The following is a 24,014-nucleotide window of genomic DNA, read 5'->3' on the forward strand; positions in this document are numbered from 1 at the left end:
GGAAATGAATGATAACATTAGTAATTTACTATTGCTTAACTTATAGAACTACTACTTCTGTTGAGTCTAAGTCTTTAGAAAAGAGTTTTAAGTGTGCTTATGGTAGATTAATAAGCGTTGAGTTTGTGTAATTTAGTTTTTAGTAACCAAAAAGCCCCCCAGTGCATTCTCCCCCTGTAATTGCACCTCCAGTAGAAAAACAAAGAATGATTCATTTAATAATTTAACACCAATTTAAAATGTACATTTTCTTCTGTCCTGTTCCCAAACAGGAGCAAATCAACAGTTTGGTAAACCAGGTGTGTGGAAGGGCCATGTTAAAGAATGGAGCTAGTGGTGGCGGCGGCGGCGGTGGTGGAGGAGTTGGAGTCATCGTAAGCGGAGGAGGGGATTCCTGTCACAGCTTAAGCGCTGCCAAAGCATCGCCAGCCAAGCGAGGTCCACGAAAACGTGCCACTGTAGAGGTGTCCCTGGCACGCCTGTCCTCCAACCACATACCCAAAGCCGCAGCTGTATCCTGAGGGGGGTGGGGGCGCCTTCGTGTCACCACTCTGTGTGCTGTACCTACGTCCTGCCCCACCCTTCAGCCTCCTCCATATTCTTCCCCGGCCCACTGTTTTTATTTTATTCTCATAAGTATGATCACTATCAATCTCTCCACCATCGCTCAATATTGCAAATTGTTCAACCCCCCCCCACTTGACCTTTCCAAATACACTCACCTCACCTTTAGTTCGACAGGCTTGTTTATATAGAGGAAACAAAAAAAAAACAGAAGCAAGATGTCTTTTTTGCACTAGTATGAAATAAGAATTTGTTGGCGTTTTTTTTTTTTTTTTTTTTTAAATTCTGGATGATATTAAAACTTCCACTCCTCCTTAAGTCAACAATTCAAGCATTTAGTGTGACATTCAGAGGAAGACTTCACAGACCCCCTTTACCCCCCCACAACTCATCCTTCCACAACTGAAATGGGTTGCATTTGTTTCATTTTCCTTGCATCACTCTTTCCTGCCCTCCTGTCATCCCTGAGACTGAATCCCACCCCTTCCCTTCACTTGACTGTGAACTTGGGATGAATGAAAAGACGGCCCCCAGTTGTTGTTTTTTTTAAAATGAGAATGACATCAAGTAGTTACCAAAAGTTTCTCTCTGTCCTCGATTTGAGGAAAAAGAGCCTCTTTTTCCAGTGCGTTCCAGTGCTTTTTCCAGTGCGTTCTTGATGCAGTTACTTCATTTTTAACATTAATTTTTCTTTTTAAATCGGGGGGGCTTGGCGACGCAAGGTAAAAACTTGAAAGACAAACTATGTTGGTTGGCTACCATTTGTTTTCAAGTTCTATTTTGAATTTTAGCTTTGTTTTCTGCTAGTTTATTTCTTTTGTGAGAAGTTTTCAGTGTATTTTATTTTTTGTCTTTGTGGATGTTTCTGTGCATTGGTGGATGTGAGGGGAGCAGATTTGCAGCTGCTTGACCCGTGAAAGGTCACCGCTCGCCTCACTTCACTTCGCTTCACTTCCTTGTAGTACGGAAGGATCCCTTCTTGACTAGCAAGTGAAAACGGTGCCTGATACATTGAAAGGAGATCAATTTTATTGGTGCTGTTGGTTATAATTACTGTATAACAACACAAAAGTTAAAATCTGGGGGTTAGCGCCAGCTGTCGGCTAACTCACGCACCCCCACCCCATAGGGCAGAAAGGCTTTCGGGCTTTTCTGGTTCTAGATGTGCAATCGTGTTAACATTCCATTCTTCCAGTCCTCTTGTTTCATCTGTACCAGTAAACATTAATTATTATATTATATTATTATTATTTTGTTGATCTGATGTGTTATCTCAAGTAGAGCCACTAGTTAAAGAGTGTAAAATGTGAAATATCAAATCCAAGTTTTGTTTCTCTTGTTCGTTTTCTTTTGTTTTTTAATCTTTTGCATTTTTTTTGTTTCCCTTTATCCAGATATATTCTGAGCAATTCTTAGAGAGAGAGGAAAAAAAATCCAACACAAACAAACAACTTTTTGTACATATATCCTGTAAATTTCTTTAAATACTTGAGCCTTTTTCTGGGGTTCAGTAAGTAAGAAAGAAAGGAAGGAAGGACTAGAGAAAAGAGAAAGTGTTCCAGAGGAGAGTGCTTGATGAAGAAAAAGCCTTACATTTCCCTTTCTTCATCCGTGTGAGTTTGACGCTTACAGGATTGCTCTGGTAAATGTGTATAAAAAAAAATTTTTTAAGTGCTGCTTATATCACTAAGAAAGAAGATATTGAGTAGCCAACGATTGCCCCCCCCCTCCCTCCCCACCTAGTTTTGTTTGTTTAGCTTTACTTTTTTAAAGAAAAGGGAAAAAAAAAATGTTGACAAAAAAAAAAATGGGTTTTTACATTTTCATTACTGAAAATTCAACAAAAATGTAGTAGCTACTCATGTTGCACTGAGCTTGCCAGTGGTGACTGTCAAGGAAAAATCCTATAATCCAGTTTGTTGGTTGTTGTCCCTTTCTGAAGACTGAACTGTTTTAGGACTATTTAATGAAACACCAAGTCGAGTGTTTTCAACATTTAAAAAAAAGAAAAAAAAAACAAACAAAAAAAAAAGAAGTGGTTGTCAAGTTTTTATGGCCTTACAATATATTTTTTTCTGATGGGATGAATTTCTTTTTTTTTTTTTTTTTTTTGTTTATTGCTTAGTTTCTCTTGTTTTCTTCCATTTTCTACAGTATAAACTACTTGCTCACAGCGGGGTCTCTGGTGACTTAATTTATTAGTGCCGTATCTTGGCATTTCCCTCCATTTGGAAAGAGTTTCATGTTGGTTATATTGACAGTTTTTTACTTTTGGAGTTTGTACTTAAGGTTTAATAAAAACTTACCGACAATTCACTGTCATTTTTTCCAACCTGCTTGTGGGTTTTTTTTGTTTTTTGTTTGCAGAGTTGATTTTATTACAGGGAAAAAAACAAAACAAAATACCATTTGAAATCACAGGGGAATTATTCAACCACACCATAACCCCCTCAACACATACACACGCACAGCCCCTCACCCTTATTGATATACCTGTTTATGTTCGTATGTTCTTTAGCAAGGCAAAGCTATGAATAATATTATGCAAAATGTGTCCTATCGTCATACTGTTCCATACAGCGGTTGCACCTTTCCCTTTTGTTGGAGCATCAGCAGCAGCTAAGCTCGCTTGCCAGAGATGTTGTAGCGGGACCAGGCAGTTGTGGTTTTCATGTTAGGTAAGCAGCGCCATACAATACTGCCACCTTGTGGTTGTAGTAACATATTAGCACCAGCTGCCAGTTAAATCAGAATAGCTCCATATTAATGATGGTCACAAACAATTACATTTCTTATAGTTCACTGTCACTGTAACTAACAGCTGGTTATTTTTCAATTTTCTTTTAAGCAAATCATTCTAAACATGAATAAATACTGTTTTTTAAAAAAAAAAAAAAACTTTGAATATTTAGGGGATTTTTTCACTCGTAGATTTTCATATTTTTGAATTTAAAAAGTCCCAGTTATCACTAATAATAATAATAATTACTAAGCCCTCTATCCCACAACTGTTACTGCATTTCAAACTAACTCAATTTATACGCACAGCAATATTCTTACGTTCACCTGGTGAAGACCTTACTCTAAAGACAACACATAAAAGATCATATTCAAAGTAAGCAATAATCGGGGTAAGCATTATGTAGACATGCATACACCTAAACCCTTTGTAGGATCTTGCTCTAACATGTAACCTCTGATAAAAATGAGATAGCCACATTCATTAATTCTTTTAAACACCATAATTGGAACATTGTCTTCTAAAGATTAAGGCTAATAGAATATTGGCATGTGCATATTGGTGACAGTAGTAGTGACAGAACATTTCCAAGCGGGTCATGACTGCAATGCAACTCAGACATCTTCATGTTATGGCATATTGTTGTTCATTTATGTTTACATTTATAACCTTTTGAGATCATAATCACCAATGATCCGTTAGTATCTTACAGAGATGTATAGGGAAGTGCTCTAACTTTAAAGAAAATAAGTTTTAATGTACACTGTAAGATTCATGAGTCATTTTTCAGACACTTGGACATGGGGGTAAAAAGCATTACGAATGTGGAATTTGTGACACACTCAGTTCACCATTTCAACTTTGAAAATCATTGTTTTAATCATCATTGTTATAAGTTCTGTTTGCTTCACAGCACCCAATGAATGTTCTAATGTTAAACATATGAGTAATGATAAATGCATAAATTAAGAAAGCTTTGTTACTGGGGTGAACTGACAGATTGCAACAGAAATGTAAAGACACTGCATTGAGAGACCATTTTCTTTAGGAAACAGAATGAGCTGTGTGCACATAACATGCCCAATAAATATAAACCGTACTGACACAGTGTGTGCAGGCTGCCCCTGTAGCTCTTCTTAACTTTAATTAAAGTGCACTGGAATGACTGTCATGCATCAACACCAGCTATTTACTAGTGCTTGGAATAAACCCACGTGTCCACTTTCAGCCTCGATAAGCCATTAATTCCTAGTGTAGCTATGGTATTACTTTCCTTAATTTATTTATTTTTTTTAGTTTAAAGAAAATCATTAAAATATAATACTGAACACAAACATGGTTAAAATATAATCTCCCCTGAAAGAGAATTTCCCACCCCTTTCCCCACCTGTAGGATGCTTGTTCCATCCATATATTCCCTAAAGTGCTCAGGCAGGCACACAAGTCAAGAGTAAGCAGTCGGGGTCTGTTAACTTAAACCTTTAATCCTGCTCAAATTTCTTCTTCCCAAATTTCTTAGAAGAAAATTAAACAGTTCAGGGGCAGAAACATTTATTCCCAACAAGTCAGAAGGACAAAGGAAAGATGGAAGGAGTTACACAGCACAAATGACAAAAAAAAAAAAGGTATGAATACACTTAAACCTTCTGGCCGTTGTTCAATACAAAGTGCACTGTCCACAACACAGATTTGGTCCTCATTTGGAAGGAGAAGTTCACCAAAATATTACTGGTCAGAGGACTGGATAAGGGTAGCTCTCCTTTCCTGTCTGTGTGTGTTTGTCAAATAATCAAAATAACTGTACCTGAACTTCTTCTGTAGTAGATATAAAGGACTGTTATACAACACACTGCCAGCTCGTGTTGGCTGCCACCTGGTGTCACTGCCATTTCTAAACTGCAGTTCATATTTCAAATACTGTAAAAATGGGTGAGAGTTGTTCAGTTTATCTGTGATGAAAATTCTGTCTTTCGTGCCTTTTGTAGACAATTTGGAAGTGCCAGTTGTTAAAAATTTGACATATCAACCAGTCAAGTCACCCAGATAAATGAAAGAAAAAAAAATCAAATCTAAATCAGTTTTGCCAGCTCAAGTTTGGATATTATCAGAGGAACTGTTTGTCAGCTGTTAACAATGAAGTCTGTGAATTTCCTGCAGAGATAGGCCAACAATAAGGTGTTCCTTTCTCTTCCATATCAACGGAAAAGCTCTACAGCTGTCTCAAAACTAATTAAGCAAATTAAGCGAAACCATCTGCAGGAAACTTGCCTGAAATTTGCCTAATGATAGAAAAAAGTTCACAAACTCGTAAGGGTGCTCCAATCGATTGAGATCAAATTATCATCATACTTAAATTAACTGAATCGGTGGTCACTGAAAAGGTGGCTGCACCATCTTAAACAAAGCCTGTTAGAGGGCAACACCAGTACTTAAAACTGGAGTTAAGTGTTACTGATCAAGTAAAGTAAATTAATCTGTTTTTTTTTTTGAGGGACACAAAAAAAAATCTTATACTCACCTGACTGTGTCAGCACCACACAGGCAGATTTAAAGCGACTCTACTTCTTAGCGAAAATAACTTAATTGGAGATGACTTTAAGTCCATGTGTTACCATAGGTTCAATAAACATTTTCCAAAGGAATGTTAATCTGTCTAAAATGTGCAATGGGCAGAACTGGAGTCTACATCTACCTCAGTCTAGTGTTTTTTTTTTAATCTTCTTTTAGTTCTTTTTTTAAATGTAAAACCTCAATCTCAGGACAGTTCTTCCAGCTAACATAATTAGCACATGACCAATTAGCATAAAGATACAGGCAGCATTACTTCAGGTGTTTCTCAACTGCTGCAGCTATATTTACATGTCACTAATAACATATGTACTGCTCCTCTTTCTATTGAATAGACAAAACTGAAACTCGCCAATATCCCGGAATCAGTGGGACACAGTACCATCAAGAGATGACAAGAAATAACATCACAGCACCGTGTTCCACTCAAACTGGTGACAGTGCTGCATTCAAAGTCATTACGGAGCAATTATTGTTTTGTATTATATGTGTCTTATCTTATTTGCTGGACCACATATGCTCGGTAATGAAGGCCTCAAGACCCTGTTGTTAGGGACTCCTGGCCTACACAACAACTGAATTAAAACCAAATGAAAAAAATTTGTAGTCCACATTGACATATTATATTTCATTGCTTCAGTATAAATCAATGTTAACTCATTTAGCTTTTTTTTAAATTCCTATTTGATAAATGTTTTAATTTTACAGCTCAAGAAAACAACATTTTTAAGCTTTAAGGTGGTACCAATAATAGGCTGCTGTGGTTTGAAAAAGTGATATGATGCACATGCTACCAAATGATGTAATCAACTGCTGTCAAAAATGTGTATATAAAGACTTCAAATACATCATGTGATCAGTACTGGTGTTGGCTGATCCTCTTCCAAGTGGTCAGCCCCAGAAATCTTTATTGGAGCACCCCTAAAAATTTATTCGATGGGAAAAAAAGTCTTAAAATGTGCTCATCCTGATAGAGCTAGTGATATCCTATTTATTTTACACTAAAACCACTGTCATGTTGTGTAAAACCTATAAGACATAACAGCTGCAGTCTGTAAGCATAGTAAAGGCTTATTAGACTGGAGCATAAAAGAAGACTGTCTCAAAGGGCCATATGATGGGTGACGGGTGTGTCCTGTTCACTTCCTTTGTCAGGAACAGTCTCAACATGCACAAGCATGGAAAAAGAACAGCAGTTATTTTCTGAAAACACTGTCAGTGTGCATGTTGAGCCATTCAATGCCGTTATGCTAAAGCAGATTCAAACTTCTATCATAGGATTCAATTAGATTTGGAAAACTTCCATCATTTGTCTGTTAAGGCAAGGATTTGTGGCAGTTAGTGCAACCTCAAAGTAATTTCTCTCAAGTTTTTCTTGAATAGGAAAAAAATATAGGAAGAAATTCCAATTGTTATATATCTGAGTTTTGATTTGGCAGCTGTGGGTGTTTTGTGTTTAAATGCAGTCCGACTGTCCAACTCAAACCTGCTACTTGCTCCCCTCACAGTCTTTGCTGTTCTGATTCTCTTTATCCACCCTGTCCACCAGTGCTGTGTCAGGGTGCACCTCTTCTTCATCCAGGGTCACCACCAGAGGGGGCCTTCTCCTTCCTCTTCCTCCTACTCCACCTCCTCCTTGCTCAGTCTCTTCTTCCTCTTCGTCCTCATCCTCCTCCCCGCCCTCTGTGTCCTGGCTGGCTGAATCAGTACAGGTGGATGACAGGGATGAAAGCTTGTGTCGGAGCTCAGCCTGGGTTGGAACCTGGAGGCTAATCTCTGAGGTGAAGGATTCAACATCTGGACCTGAGGTACAGTAGACAGACTGGAGTGGAACAGCTGGACAAGGACAGAAAATAAGTAAATACTGCAGAGGTACCGCTTCCAGGTTGTGTTTGTGTGTTGGTGAGTAACCGTACCCCTTTCTTTTAAAAGAATCCTTACATTTCTATTATTCATGATCATTCAATATTTATTTGTTATCTAAAGGAAATGGCAGCGAACTGAATAACCAAGCTCAGTCATCCACAACCTGATAATGCAGATTTACTTGCATCAGATGAAGAAGAAGTTTAGTATGCTGCATTGTTAACTGTGACACTCAACATTTCCCAAGCATACACCCTGTTTCATTAAAGTGCTCGTCCGTTTTCTGACAGGAATATCTGCCTCCGTGAATTGGACAAATGTTATGTTTATTTTGTGTTTGCATGGCACACTACCTGCGACAGGCGAGGCTACACTGTTATCTTCTCCCCCAGAGTGTAGAAACACATCTAAAGCTTCGTGGTCCGACATGTCCATTAGATCCATCTGCTCCAGCATATCCACGTTCACCTCCATGGAAGACATGCTGCCTATTGGCTCTGGAAACAACACGAGATAGTGAGATATCGCCTAACCATTGCAGCATGCAGAATCTGGCAGCAAGGGGTTGAGTCCAGGAAGAGAGACGCTTTTTTTTTTGCTCTCCAAATACAAAGCAGAAGGCAAATGGGCACATTCAAGCTGGATGGCATAATAAATGGGTAAGCGTGTGTATGATTCATACAAAAAAACTTTTTGGTTGCCTCGTAAACAAGTCCAAAGCAGTGGCATCACAATTAATGGATTGGCAGGAATTAGTATTCATGGGAAGCTAAATATGAAGAAAACAAGCAAAGCAGTAACTTTAAGAGAACGATGATTAAAAACAGGGTAAACACCAGAGGCAACAAAATCAGCCTTCAGCACCTGCACATGTGTGGTCTGTAAACCATACAGACATTTCTCAGACCCCCTTCAAGTGATTCACATTTTGGCGCAACTCATCTTATATTGGATTCAGGTTTTTTTTTTTCCTAAAATACTTCTAGAAGTAAACACTCAGACATCACATTTACAGGTGTTCAGCCCCTTCACTCATACTCTGTACCTTTGAAAGTAATGGCCGTCTCAAGACTTCTTGGGCATGGGCTGGGTCTCACTTAGGGTATTTCACTCAGGATTCTTCTATATTTTTCTGCATACATTTTTCACTATCCCAGAATCCCAGCTCCTGTCGCAGAATAGCATCCTCACAGAATGATGTCGACATCACCATAGTTACTGAGGGAATGGTATTACTGAGGTGATAGTCAGTGCATGGTTTGGAATTGGTGCTAACTAGTTCATCCTTTGTTTCATCTATAAAAGGATATCGCCTCTCGTGGTCAGTCACACAAATGGCTTTTGGTAAACGTCCAACATGCAGTCACGTGGCGTTTTCCAGAGAAATGGCTTCAGTATGGCCACAATATCAAACAATATCAAGGTTTGACTGGTGTAGTGCTGCATTTATGATTCAGAAAGCTTCTCCCATCTCTACAAAGGAGCTCTGGATCTTATGGGATATTATAATATAACTGCGTTAGAAGGGAAAATGTCATCATCTGCTAACATACTCCTGGATTCACCGCCTTGCAGGTGTGCAAGTCCCCCCCCAATTGCTATAATGATGTTCTGCATGCGTCACAGACAGCCAGTCAGAGCACTGAGGAGAGGGGAGTTGGGGTTTGCGAGGAGGGGGGGGGGGATGCAGAGTTGTGAATACATGATGAAGAAGCAACATGATTGGTTGTTATAAAGCAGTGATAGAAGATGCCATTTGCAACCGTACCTCAAGGAAATGGGGAGAGCAGAAGAGGGCAGCATAGGGAGGAAGAGCGGAATAAAGAGTCAAGAAAGAGAGACAGAAGGGGAGTGTTATTTCCCACGGAGGCTGCTCTAGTCTCCCTGCCTTTTCAATTGTAACACAAACACAAAGACATCATGCACAAACACAGTAGAGTGTCACAAGGGTATTTTTCAGCCTTGTACAAAATCCACTCGAGCGTATTTTCCTCCTTTACAGTCTGTCTCAGTGGAGACAACTGTGGTTCTTCCTGTGACACCTTTAGAGGAATTCAGTTCTAATTCTCTCGAATGGATCCTCAGTAAGCAGCCTCCTGTCACATGCATTTCCATATCATTCTTGTCATCTACACAATCACCACTACACATCATCAGTGACCACATAAATCATGCCATGGAGGATGCTGATAAAGTTTTCAGCTCAACATGGAACTATTTTTAGTACTTGAACATGAATAAACAAATATACACCAACACTGTGGTTATGTGGTGAAAGTCATTATGCTGAGAACATCATTTCCACATGACTGCCTCTGACATGCTCCTCCTTTAGCCTCACTGTGACCTTGCCTAAAAGGTTCCCCTGCTGGGAGGAGCTGTTTTTGCCTGTAGTGAAATTGTAGAATAAATGTGTGTGAGAGAAAAAAAAAAAACGGTGTAAGACCCTTGAGACTAGCATTTGGTGGCTCAGGCACTTGTGAAATCTGCAGCGCTTTCTTTTTCCGATGCCCTTTAGGTTTATTCTCAGTATCCTCCTCCTGTTTCTCAAGTTCTATCATTCTTCTTCAGTGGCGCCGCCTTGTTGTGAAGATTTACAGCCACTTCACAAACTTATTTTGAAATGTGTTGTAGAAAAGTCTACCATGAATAAAGAGAGTCTGCACATTATTCTAACTAATCATCAGGTGATAAAGAGCTTTGAATGTGTCACTTACTGTGTTTCCGCTCTGGTGCCTGTTTTTGTTTCTTAGCTTTATACATTAAAAACAAAAAAAATGTGGTCACCTCATTAATAAAGAATGTTTTGACTGACTGACAGTAAAAACATAAGCCCCCCACTTTCTCTCCCTCTCCAATCCTTAAGTCACTTTTCTCTTACTCCACCCCTCTCTCCTTCCTTACTGCTTCACAATCTTCTCTCATAAGCCAGTTCCAGAGGATTAGGGGAGGAGGGTATGGGAGTAAAAGAAGAAAAATCCCATTCTGAATCCTGGTATAGTCAGTAACATGTTTTAGTGGGGGGTATTTCAGCTTATTCTTTAGGTATTTTAGCACTTTTAGCTGCAACATATGGGGTAAACCACAGCTAGATTCTATTAAAATCCTACTGGAAGAGTGCATTTATATGGCATGATTGCATTTTTCAAAGCAATGGCTTTGTGTTAAGCAACAGCCGCTTGAAGTGAGGGGCCTCACTAGAGAAAGAAATTGAAGCTCAGTCTTATGATATGCAGCTGAAGTGTGAAGGTTTCAGCTGATAGTATCAAGAAAATAATTCAGTTGAATGCTGGCTGGCTTTGCATTCGCCCCTGAATAAGTTACACTTATTCAGCCACTAGCTTAACCTCAACTTCTCAACAATCTCCTTTTCCCTGTGTCGGCACTTAAATAGCTTAAAGCTGCTTGAACTGTAAAAGCACATAACTATGATATCTGTGAAGAACAGGATCCTCACCTCTCCTCTCAGCAATCTGCAGGTAGCCACTGGACAGGTACTGTTCCATATCCTGCTGAAAGGCCTCCTCAAAGAACTTCTGTCTCTCTTTAAGCTTCACCTGGGGTGGTGGGACCCCTCCTTGTTCAGCCCCAGGGACTCTCTGTGCATGCTCCGCATCCAGCTCCACTAGAAACACAAAAAAAGAAAGTTTTCAAAGTGAGAAAAGGTAACTTCTCAACGTTAACTTTATCCTGGATAAACGCAGTGAAACCACAGCAGGAGACGAGAAAAGGTCTGTCACATAACCATAACCTGGTATTTTATACAGCAAAACTGAATCTGAAGTTAGCCCGCAGCAGAATTTATCTAAAAACATAAACTCTAAACTTGAACAATGGGGAAAATCAAGAACATTTTCTTTAACTCTCTGTGACGATCTACCTTCGATCCACCTTTGAGTGAAGCCAAAGTTTAATGCATCACACTGATTTCTGTCTGGCAGAAGGAAGGAGAAAGTTATACTTTTCCCTGACAAGCTGAGGACAGTCTTTACTGAAGCAGAATAATTGCAAGCTAGGTGCTATGAAGCATATTCCCCAATTTATCCTGCTCTCTGAACTCAATACTCCATCTTCTGGGGGCTGCATGGGAGAGACCACACTCACTGAAGTCTCACACAAGTAACCTTCAGTGCTGCTAAACCAAGACTCCTCTCCTGATGTCTGTATCCTCAGAGGCACTGTGGCATCAAAAGGAAGGTTCAAGATGATAATCTTATCATTATTCAAGAAGAACAACTGACTGCTATGTTAGCTTAATCAAGTCTGACTTATATTAGCCATCAGATGTAAAGGGTCAGTCATTCTGAATTGCTAAGTGGTGAAGGGCAAGACTTTGTTACAGACATTTTGCTTGTACAGCACACTCATCCCTGTCCTGGTCTCTGCTTGCATGCATGTACTTTTTCAGACTAGCATAGGGATAGGGTAAAGGTTAGGCACATTCAGGGGTAGGTAGTAGTATGTCTTCAAGAAATAAATGTAAGTTAAAGTAATGTCCTTTGACATGATGGAAACATGACTATGGGTGTGTGTAAGTGTGTGTTGGTACTACAGTAGCCTGGAGTCTCAGACTCGCTGTCTCTTTGGTTTTCTCGCCTCTCTTCAAATACAAGCATTATATAAGCCCACCCACTAACTACTGTGGCAAAAGCCATGTCAATGTATATAAAATGACTGATCATATCTTTGTTTTTGGCTTAATATGGACAAAAGCACTCAATTTAGAGGAGTGATGGGTTAAAGAGTTGCAGTGCTCTCAAATGAAAGCTGTTTGACATATATCTGACATTTTTATTACATTTAATTTGTGATTTACTGTAAACATTTAAAAGGTTTAACAATGATCCAATCTCTTCTCTCTCCACTGTAGCATTGGGGATTGGACACCCTCACACAGGCAAGACTCCTGATAAAATGTAGGCTGTGGCAGCAGATGGACACACACACACACACACAAAAGAATAATGAGATCCCACCAGAGCTTACACAAGCCAACAACCCTTGGAGACTTAGAAAAGAATAGTACTCTTTCTCTCCGTCATTCCTCACCCAGTGTCCAATTTATCTCATTTATCTGATGTCTCATCTTTGTCTCTCATCTTTTCCTCAGACTCCGTCCTTTTCTTTGCTACTTGCTGGTGTGAAAATGTGTTTCTGTGTGTGTGTATGTCTTGTAGAGACTGCTCTATTAGATTAGATGCCTTGGGGAAGCTTTGTTGAGACTGTCAAGCATTGTGTAGGGTAGTAGTAGCAGGGAGAAGGAGTAATGGAGAAAGAGGGCAATGTGGTTAGTTATAATTAGGGCTTGTGGACAGGCATTATTAACAATATAGCTGGATCCTGTTCTTTATCTCTTTGCGTCTAATCTAATTCCCAATCCATTATTAGCCTGTACTGACTATTTATTTCCATCATCTTTGTACCTGCTGACTGAATGGATCCATCCATTTATCTGTCTGCCAGTCTAACCCAGATATTCCTTTATTCTTTAAAGAAAACCTGGTTGTTTCAGATGCAGACAAATACAAATAAATACTGTTATACCAAAAAATTATTTAGCAAAAACTAAATAAAAATAATTTTCCTTCAATAAAAGTTGAAGGAAAAGTTTTTCCAAAATGTCATGAATAAACACATAAATTAAGTGTTGTCCAAAAATTCATGTGCTTTTTTTCAAAAATTTGCACAACAGAAACCTGAATAGTTCAAAGCTCTTCATGATTTCCTGACATGTTAAAGTTACAAGGTTTTACAGCCATGAGGCAGAAAAAAAGCAAACTACCTTTTTTTCAATAAATCACACGATAAATTAAACATACCAGTTTGTAAAAGTATTCAGAATAACATTTATATGTGATATTTATAACCTCCACACTCATTCCTCTAGTGGGTGGATGTCCTTTTAAGCTTAGGTCGTCTACCAGAGGCCTCGGAGGTTGAGGCTTTTGCATGTACCATCGACGACCAGTTGGGGATTCTACATCTACATCTACATCTATCCCAGCTAGTCCAGGAGCATGCAGGAATCCAATCCCCTTGTTGCTACCGCAAAACTGAGACATTTGAACAGGGGGGGATTTATTGGAAACCACAACTGTTGTTTCTTTCAATTAACAGACAGTATTAGCACTATTATATTTTGTGTCACAAGTTTTCTACATTTTTAGATTTAAATGTACAAATTAAGTATTATCTTGTTCACTGCATAAATAAATAGTAAAATATACACTTAAATGTGTATTCAAGACCCTAATGGTTTAGCCTGTGGTGCTTTACCTTTTACATAGATGGTGATGGCAGTATTCCACTTCAAAACTTGGGCAGAGATCAGTTTATGTTTAAGAAATGGCTTTTTTTTTTATAACTTTCCTCTTAAGCTCAGTTTTTCTTCCCAGTCTCTTTTCTTCCTCCTTCTTTTCATCATTATTATATACCAGACAACCATATCCTCCTACGCATTGTGCTGTAGCTGCAGGGGTTATTTTTAGCTCTCACTCATTTAGCCCAAAGGATTAGTTTGTGCTGATTAATCTAAAAGAGCTCAAATCATTAAGTTCAACAAGTCCTACCCTTACAAGCTGTGCTGCATTGTTTTATGTGGTTTTAAGAACATACCTTCAGATTCACTTTAATGCACATTAAGAGTTGTATCATCTTCAAAATGCTCACAAAGCAACACAACAACAGTCTGTTACACACTCATATGACACGATTCATACATACACAATGGCGACTGTGTGCTCCAAAAGAATACACATCTGGTGATGAGTCATAATAGCTAAACCAACCTCATTATGTTTGTCACAGCAGATCCTGTCAGAAGAAATCATTTTGATTTAAGAGAGAGGATTTTTAAATAGCACTAAAGTAGAAAAGATAATAATGGGTATAATCTAAAACCTTCTTAATCTTCTTTTGAAATGAACACGAGGAGGAATTTCCTTCTTGAGAAAGAAACTAAATCACTACATGAATAAATTAAATAATGATACTTTATGATTGACTGAGAAAATTTGCTGTACTACCTGAGTTTGTGCTCGTATTAAATGGTGCGTCTCTTCCTGCCATCACCATGCTCCCACCCAGAAGAAGTAGACAACAGCAATATAAGGTTAGTCTGCTTTTTTTCTCACCTCTCTAGCGTGCCACCAAAAACTCAAAGATATCACAATGACATCGACGTTCTTCCTCTTCTTCCTCAGAAAGGATATTATTTTGCTGACTGATTACAAAGACGTGAATCTATTTATACATCTGTTTTTCAGCAGTATAGAAACATCTGGTCTGAGCTCTACAAATACAGGAAGCTGATCTCACAGGAAAGGGGGGTGTATATGTACGTGTGACTACATGTATGGGCGTATCTCGATATGGCCGCATAGGCCATCTTGTGCACCTGTTTTTATGTACTTACTTTACTGACAATAAACAGGTTGAAAACCCATTTACAATTGAATGAATTTTGCCTTTCACTCAGTCTTAAACATGTCTCTATTCAATTTGCTTTCAGTTTACAAGGGTGTGATATTTTCATGTTGAACCTATGAGTGTTATTTTATACAACTGGTAAAGGTGTTTTCTATACAGACTACATACCTCTTTAACTTTGCCTTTTATTTGCAGTTGTGGTGTGGAAAGTCACCAAGTTGGAAACACTGCATTAAGGACAATACATGTTGTAAGGAGTCAGCTAAAGCTTTAGATTTGACTAAATTAAGCAGTTTTCTCCATCTTCTTCATCTCTTTTGTCAAGTCATCAGCAGCCAGTTCAAGCTAGTGCTGAGCCACTCATCTACACTTTGTAGTGCACTACACATATCAAGAGATAGTGCTACCATAAGCTGTGCCAGTGGAGTGTGGGTGGACAAATAGATGGATGTATAAATCGATGAAAGTGTCAGTGGACTTGCTGGGCTGTATGCCTTTAATTCTAGCCAAAAGACTTGGGCCTGGAACCACCTGCCTGTGAACCTGTGTGATGCCTCTGAAGCTTGTATATTTAGATATGTGGGAGAGAAAGACGTAACACTGTACTAAGTTAGAGAGAGAAGGGGTTGATAGTGAGATGCAGAATGTATGTAGAGTTTAAGCCTTTAGAAAAAGACATGAGAGGAGAACAAGCCAGAGGGTGTTTGTGACATCAGTGCTGTGGTTGCGACAAATTCTGACACTGTGGCATCAAACTTTGAACATCTCACAAGTGAATTAGCTTTGAGTACAACATATGACACAAAAACAATTTATTTAAACAACTTATTTCTAATTAGTCAAAGAGTTTATGGCATTTTTTTCAAGTATGGATGAAACTATGCTACCCATTCTTATGAGCTCAAAAGATCTCAGACAATTCCTTCACAGCCTCATTAGAGCCATTTCATACACTTTACATCACACTGACTCTTAACAGATCAAACATTCAATATCTGATATAACCCCCCCTCCCCTCGTACCATCTGTCACTTTAAATTAGCTCTCTGGTCTCAGATGGATTTGTTTCCATTTACTTATGGGGGCCCAATATTTCATTCTGAGACAGCAACGCTCAGCCTGAAGACCAAAAGACACGACTGACAGTACAGACAGACAGCCACTGCTACTTCTTAAGCCCTGCTCACTCAGCCGTGGTATTTATAGATTCTGTCCGCCTCGCTGTATCTCTCAAGTGCTCAGGTTTCTGCCAAAGGCAGCCCCCATGCCGTAAATAACACACACAATCAAGTCACTCTCTTTTCTGTGCACTCTCACACCCATTCAAATGACTTGCAAGCTATTGGTCAAATATAGATGATAAAGAAAACTGTATTCCAGAAGGACTGAATGAACTCCTTTGTGTGCAATAGAAAAACACTCAGGCATGCAACGCAGACCAGGCACATTATATGCACGGGGATCACTCTCTGTTGTAGCTGAGGCCTGACCCTACTGTGTTATTATGTACTATCCTAACTGGTCAATGATAGTTGAAGTTATTCTGTTGGATTGGTCACACATGCTGTGTGCAGATATGCTACATGTAACCCTTACTATGACTTATTCAATCTTCAAAACATAGCCCTTTTATTCCTCCTACTATCCAGACAGAAGCTTCAGTTTCTACAGGTGTATGTCTCACTGTCAGTAACACCAGGCAGCTGTTACTCTGTTCTAGCACGGCAGCTTCATGAGGTTTCTGTCCAGTCTTTAACACATCACCAGCTGAGTTCATGCACTCACTCTTCCATTAATCCCTGTGAAGATGGGAGAATGTGTCGTCTTTTGCACTGTTGATTTAAAATCAAAACACTGTGTCATCTCCTTTCCAATAAAAAAAATCTGAATGTAACTGCCAACTACAGCCTCTAGTTTTTACAGCCATAAAAAAAAAATACATTCAAACTGCAACTACAAATATTTCAATTTTTCTGTTACATGAAACTTAAAAAAAAACAAGCTGCCATCAGCTGCTGGCTTTATTTTGTTAGAATGTTCTTGGGTTAGGGTTAGGCTGTCTAAACTTCCTATGAGTTTTAGATGAAACCATAACAAATCTAATAACCATAGCTGTACAACCAATAATTACTCTCAAGCTAGACCAGAACATGATTACATGCATATATGTGCAAATTATTATTTTTGTCAGAAGCAGCAGCACTGAGAATACAGCAGAGGGCTGTGTAGGCTACCACATGCCTACATGTAGTGTGGGAGTTTACCACATAGTTTTCATGCATTTTGTGGTCTCACAACAGCCAAGGGCAAATGGTTTCCTGGTGGTTTGTTGGTCTTATTCTCTCAACTACTCATCACCAGGAAACACCTTCAGATCCAGTATGTTAAAAATGTAAATGCTGCTGACTACATAAATACTTAATTGGATGTGCTTTATACAAATTGAATCAGAGTGAGTGCTGTGTTAATTCTTGTGTCAAATTAAAGTATATCTGCAATTCATAAAAGAAAATGAGTTCAGCAGTTTTCGGATTTGCAGCACATCTGCCTTGTACCAATGTTTGTTAAATTATGAGTAAAGGTTTTGTCTCCAGTTTTTTCTTGCCACACAAACCAAGTCTATCACTTTTTTCCACTTTGTGACACTGTAGTGCTATACAGACACAGTTGCTGCTTTATTTAACAAATATTACAGCAGGCAAGCATGCAGAAACTCATTTTCACTGTTTTGTAATCTAACGAGTGTTTGCTATGATTGCAACTACTGTCAATGATGGACATCTATTGATGGTCTCACTGAGAGGAAATTAATACAATAAAACACTACAGAGACATGTTGTGTTGAAGTGTTTTCTGTTATTTCTGCACGAACTGAATATTAACAGACTAATGAGAAATTTGCCTCTCTGGAATCATTGGTTGTAATAGAAATTGTGAGTGTTGACATTTAACTGCACTTGGCACACTTTTTAAGCTTGAAGCTGCATTTGGAGGATATTATGGTCCTGACTGTTTTTCCTTTCTGCCAACAACTTAAATATTTGCATTTATTTGTCCAAATGAATGATGACGGCATGCCTTAAGGTTCTTTTCTTGGTCTGTCAGTACCGTTATCTTCACTGAATTAGAGTGAAAGCTCATTAAACCAGTTCTAACTACACATGTAACTAGGCAACTGCACACAAATATGTAACACAAAGCTCTGTAGGAGGGCCTCTTGAATCCCGCTTAGTCACTGACTGTAAGAATACCTACAGAAAGTCCCAAATCATGAATTACTAACTGTTGAAGGATACCATACAACTCGAAGGACCCTACACAAAAAGTCTTAGTTCATTACACAACACTGAGTGATTTGATTAATTTCTCTTGACTTATTTGCCATAAGAACACATCCAACTAATGTGGCAAAACACCAAGCTGCCATCATCATTTATGTGGTTTACTGTCTGTCAATTACTCTCACACAGGCACACACAGTAAATGTGTGTGTCAAACCAACCCCCCCCCCACCCTCCAAAAAAATAAATAGTTAAATAAAAAGATGATGGATCGAGAGACATAAATTGCTTAGACAGGCTGAGATGTGTGCAGATACCCACAAAAACATTCACACACTTTAATAGACAGAGTGAGCAGGTCATGACGTGGCCTTGCAGCAAATCATATTTGTCAGCTACTGTTGCAGTCCAAACATTTACAGCACAAGGCTGCACACTGGACTTAGGAATGTACCAATTGCATGCGAACTGGTGAAGGTCAAATCTGTATATATGATCCTAACAGTACACAGCGGTGGGGAAAAGGTTCTTTCATTCTAAATTACACATGCGATTGTATAAAAGTCTCCGGTTAAAGATTTCATAGAACAAACATTCCTCAGATAATCAAAAATTCTAAGAACTGAATCTCAACTAGATAAAAATGAAGAGATACCATTTCAAAACACAACAACCAGTTACATAACATGTGCTGCTTTGTACATATTGCCCTGTCTCCGATCTTCACAAGTATGATCTAACTGACAAACCATCCTTAAATGTTGAAAAAAAAAAAAAAAAAGGGTACATATTTCAATGAGGCTGGGAAGTTAAAGAAATTGTGGTGGGCTTTTGAATTATTTGACACATAAACTTCATGGTAATAGCGTGATTTTAAATTCACCTGTTGCCACACTGTGAGCAGCTGCGAGCAACCTAGTTTTTTCTAAAAATACATCTACCTGTTTGTTATGTTTTATGAATCTGAGATGAATTTGTGGTATATTTGGATTTAAGCAGATTTAAGCATTTGGATATAAGCAAATATACCTCTATAGACTTAATGTGAATATTTTATTTTAGCATTTTTCCTCCCTCCTCCAGCTGACATTTACAAAACATTTCCATTGCTGCAAGGAATCTGGCCTTTTCAAATGTGTATATTCAGTACTAATTATGTATGTTAGTGTACAGTCATGCAGCCGACAGGCAGTATTATTACACCAGCAGGGACCAGATGGTAGGGTCAGCAGGGAGGAAGAGAATATCCACTCAATGCATATGAATACTGGAGAATTGCACAGGGCTTGAATTTAGGTTGGAGAAAAGTTTGGATAAACTGTATCACTGTGTTAAACAAAAAAATAAATAAATCAGATATGAAATTATCAAGAGGCTGATAGTGGAAAGTTTTTATTCTAAAGGTAGAGGTTAACATTTTAATGATCTGAGCTCCCAAACCAAAGTCTGTCTGAAATATCAATAGGGACTGCAAGCAGAGACAGTAAAGGGACGGCTGCAGCATCTGCAAGACATTCCAAAGCGCTTCCTTTGTGTTTGAAGTTGGACATCTCGAACCAAAAGTCTTATAACGGCTACTTTACCCCTGAAAAAGGAGGTCTTGGCATCAACGTACATCCTAAAATGGCCTCAGAGTTCTCAATATATGCTTAAGACCATTTTAAATCAGATCACATACTTTCACACGAATGGGTCCAGCTGCTTATATTTGCCGTATAAAATCATTTAGGTGGTATATGTAATACAAATATTTCTAATCACTGAAAAATAATGGTATGATTGAATATAGATGTGTTGTCAGCTTCAAATATGATGAAAAACATAATTAACTATATCACTCTCTTGTTCTCCCAGGTACAGTAATCCAGTTGTTTTCACTAAGTAGACTCCTGGGGACAGTGGTAGGACATTTGGCATAAAGTCGCACATGCCATCACAGTCCTTTCAAATGTCACAGCATAATGTCCCCAAAGAAGTCCAGTAATAAATTATTGAATAAACTGTATCTGCTAAGATGGCAAATATCTAGGGTATAACCCCCCCCCTCCTTTGGCCCAGTGGCAGCTGGGATAGGCTTCAGGCCTCCCGCGATCCTGAATTGGACTAAGTGGGTATAGAAAATGGATGGACAGATGAATATCTGCGTGAAGGTGAGTGACTAAAGACTAAAGAGGTCTGCATCCTTTCATGAGTCTTCCAGCTCTTTACAAGTGTGTCAAACCTGTTCAATTTAGTTGTTTTCCATCCAATGATGGCAAACAACACTGGTGACTGCATCTGGCTGCACTTGGTGATTACTACAAGGACGCTTCATATGCTACACTTACATACTGAAAACCCAGTGTAACTTATGTGTGAGGCATGCTAAAAAAATAAAATACACCAACATGTGTAAATTGAATTCTTAAGCGAATCAAGATTTTTCAGTTCCAGTCTTGCTTAATTTGCCATTCAAATGCAGCTACACATATCCTTATATGCAGAGATTAAATATGTCTTAATGAGTGATAAAGAATTACATTTCACACATTCTTCTCTGTGTTGAGAGATAAATATGGGAGAAAGGGACTTCTGACTCACCACATAAATCAGTCAATGGAGGATCCGGATACAAATTATTACCATCTTAAAGACTTTACCTATATGCACATACAGCAATGTCATTAAATAATGTTCAAGGCAGCTAACAAGAAATGATCCTGCCTCTCAGGAGGCAATTAAAAAGGCTTACATCACAGAAACCAATGGATTCTTAGCGGAGCTGGTGAAAAGAGAAAGAAAACTGAGGATAAGGAACATATTCAAACAGGTTAATTGCTTGCCTGAAAGGAAGCTTTACTTACACTATTAACATTGATTTCTATCTTTTAATGAAGGGCAGCAATGTAATGACTGAATAGAAACCTGGATGTTCTGTTCCTCACAACAAGGACAGACATTCAAAATAAGACCAAAGGCGTTGAAATGCACAACAAAACATTGTGTGAACAAATACCCTCTGGCACTGAGTACCACTTCGGACAATGTGGGCAGGCAGTAGCTAGAATAGAGCAGTTGCTCTCAAGCTGGGTTAACATTCGATAGCTTCAAGTTTTATAGCTTATTTTTAGATAAACACAATGAGAATAAGAGAATAAGAGAATAAGAATTGAGTATTTTGAGTTGTAGATGGACAACATACATTTAGATTTTGAAGCATTATATAAGACTCTCTGTACTGCTAAATAAAGCTTTATTGTACATCAGCAAAACAGCACCTAGCAGCTCAAGAGAGACCAATTTACCTTTACCATTCCATTTTTTATAGCAAGAAGAGAAAAATGACAAAACAAAAAGGAAACAGAGATACGGGATGACATGCAACTGAGGCTGACAGCCAGACTTCCAGTACAGTATCCTCACTGCTACAATACAAAAAGCAGACTTGACAAGTAATCAGTCAGTACACGAAAAATATTACCAAAGGTCTGCTGCACATATTAAACAGTTCCTAGCACATCACTGTAAGTATTACCCAAGATAAAAACACATTATGTCGTGAATTTGCTGCAACACCAGTGTTACAACAAGCAAAGGAAAAGCACTGGTACTATGCAAAGTAGCATAAGCTTGGCAAAGACAACACCAAAGAGCACAAGACCAGTGAAGGGGATGCACATTGTGGGATGATATGCACATAGAAATGTCAAAAATCTCCTTGGAAAGACATGTGCCAGGTCTCAAGTGGATACCACTGCATGCTGTTTTTTAACCTTGACAAAGTACAATGTTACCTGTCTACAGCTAAAACAACTTGACAGGAAGATCATAGGCATTGCAGACTTTTCAGTCTCCTTGTGCACGTACACGGTATTATCCCAAAACGTGTTTTACACATAACACAGCTTCCACTTTTTGTGCAAGAGGCCTACACACATGTTCCCTGTGATTAATTTTTCATCAGTACACTTGTCAGAGTTAGTGCCAGAATGGGTACACAATGGCGGGTCTCTTCATTCAGAGAAGCTGATAAATGATAAATTAGCTGAGTAAGAAGCTCAAGCAGATGTTCTGACATATGTGCAACATGGTTGTTTTATCATTTGAAATTAATCTAATGAGGAAGGTTGTTTAGCAACTGTAGGAATTGATGCAATTTGTTACTGTGTGGCGTATTTGCTTGTGGTCCGAGTGACATGACAGAAGCAAACAACCTGACATGAGCCTGTAGAAACAACAAATCCAACATTTAAGGTTGGATGTGGATTAAACACGTGTATTCCGCTTTTACTGTAATTATACAGTACATCTAAAGCTTAAATAATTTGTTATTTTGGCTGCGCACTCAAGCTGCTTCTGTTAATTTTCTGAATTCAAAAGCATGCTCACTCAAAACGGAGTCAAACATTTCAAAGACAGTGTTTCACATTTCATTTCAATTGCACCCTAAAGAAAACCGTTGTAATCACTTTGTCAATTAAATTCTACCTTTAAAGAAGTAGTAGTAGTAAATGTATTATTTTAGCTTTCCATCCAGTGGTAGAATATTTATCTGTGTTTTCCCTGCTTGCAGAGAATAAACATTGATTTAGTCCCTTATGAACTCGTGCCATCCCAAACCTTTGCTTTTAGCTAGGTCACATCCAACTTGCACAACTTAACAACAATGGAGAACGGAGTGTTGTGGGGGTTTGTACACATAGGCTTCAAGAGGCAGCCAAGTGGGATAATGTAACTATTGTACGACTTTATACAAATGGGATTCCGTTTCATCACTCAGAGCTGCTCTACTTTTGCTCTGCGATGACAAAATAAACCAGAGACAGTGACTGAGATAATATGTGCATGTGTTGGGGAGTTTGTGTGAACTTGATTCTATTTATATTTACTAAATATAAATAAGGACTTGTGCATTTTCAACACAGTTAGCACAAATTTACTGACTCCTGACAGCTGTGATGGTCAGCCACATGTGGTAATATCCAAACCTCACCAACAGTGCAGTTCCACTTTAATTTACTTTTCAGTCACTATTCCAAACATTTAGTCACACTATTTAACTTGTTATTTTCTCACCTTGTGGTGGTGTTATGGAGTGCACACAGATCCATTTGCTGCATGGTCATAGGGGTGTTTGGGGTTTATTTTGTGTTTCTTCTGTTTGTTTAGAATGTAGCAGCCATTTTGTTTCCCCTTTGTGTTCTATATGGTTTAGCTGAACCAGTATTTAAGTTCCCTTCACGTGTCTGTGTAGGGAGGTCAGTTTGTTGTGTTATGTTCAATCAGTTCTTTGAGTTTCTTTAGTTCGGAGTCTGTTTAAATATAGTTCTATTAGGTTGACCTCTAAACAGGAATATAAAATTCCTGTTTAGTTGGACTTTTTATTTGCCAACACTTTTCATATTTTTGGGGGTAAATAAAAACACAGTTTTGAACAAAAAGCTCCTGTGTCTTTGTTGCCTTACTGCATGGTCCCTGACACAACACAGCTTACTTTGTTAATCTGATGTTACAAATCTTTTCCACGTGGATAGAAAAACTGAGGTTGGAAGTTTTCACACCACTGTCAATATGGATGGACCATCCAC

At 38.6% G+C, this 24,014-nt stretch overlaps 2 protein-coding genes across 3 annotated transcripts in view; one reads left to right on the forward strand and one right to left on the reverse strand.

The window, feature by feature from the left end:
- The window catches only part of jarid2b (jumonji and AT-rich interaction domain containing 2b), a 98,512-nt gene extending 95,626 nt beyond the window's left edge, over positions 1-2,886 (forward strand). Inside the window, exon 18 of the mRNA XM_072370528.1 lies at positions 273-2,886. Within this exon, the coding sequence (XP_072226629.1) occupies positions 273-521 (249 nt within the window). The 3' untranslated portion in view covers positions 522-2,886. The remainder of the gene's footprint in view (positions 1-272) is intronic.
- Positions 2,648-24,014, reverse strand: part of dtnbp1b (dystrobrevin binding protein 1b) — a 31,073-nt gene continuing 9,706 nt past the window's right edge. Inside the window, exons 2-4 of one of the 2 annotated variants that reach the window (XM_072370530.1) lie at positions 11,196-11,363; positions 8,092-8,226; positions 2,648-7,675 (exon numbers count right to left, since the gene is read on the reverse strand). In XM_072370530.1, the coding sequence (XP_072226631.1) occupies positions 7,362-7,675; positions 8,092-8,226; positions 11,196-11,363 (617 nt within the window). In that variant the 3' untranslated portion in view covers positions 2,648-7,361. Of the gene's footprint in view, positions 7,676-8,091; positions 8,236-11,195; positions 11,364-24,014 lie in introns of both variants that reach the window. The other variant, XM_072370529.1, reaches the window with a different exon arrangement.

The sequence above is a fragment of the Leuresthes tenuis genome, unplaced genomic scaffold, assembly GCF_036924035.1.
Source record: "Leuresthes tenuis unplaced genomic scaffold, fLeuTen1.0.hap1 SCAF_18, whole genome shotgun sequence".
NCBI lineage: Eukaryota > Metazoa > Chordata > Actinopteri > Atheriniformes > Atherinopsidae > Leuresthes > Leuresthes tenuis.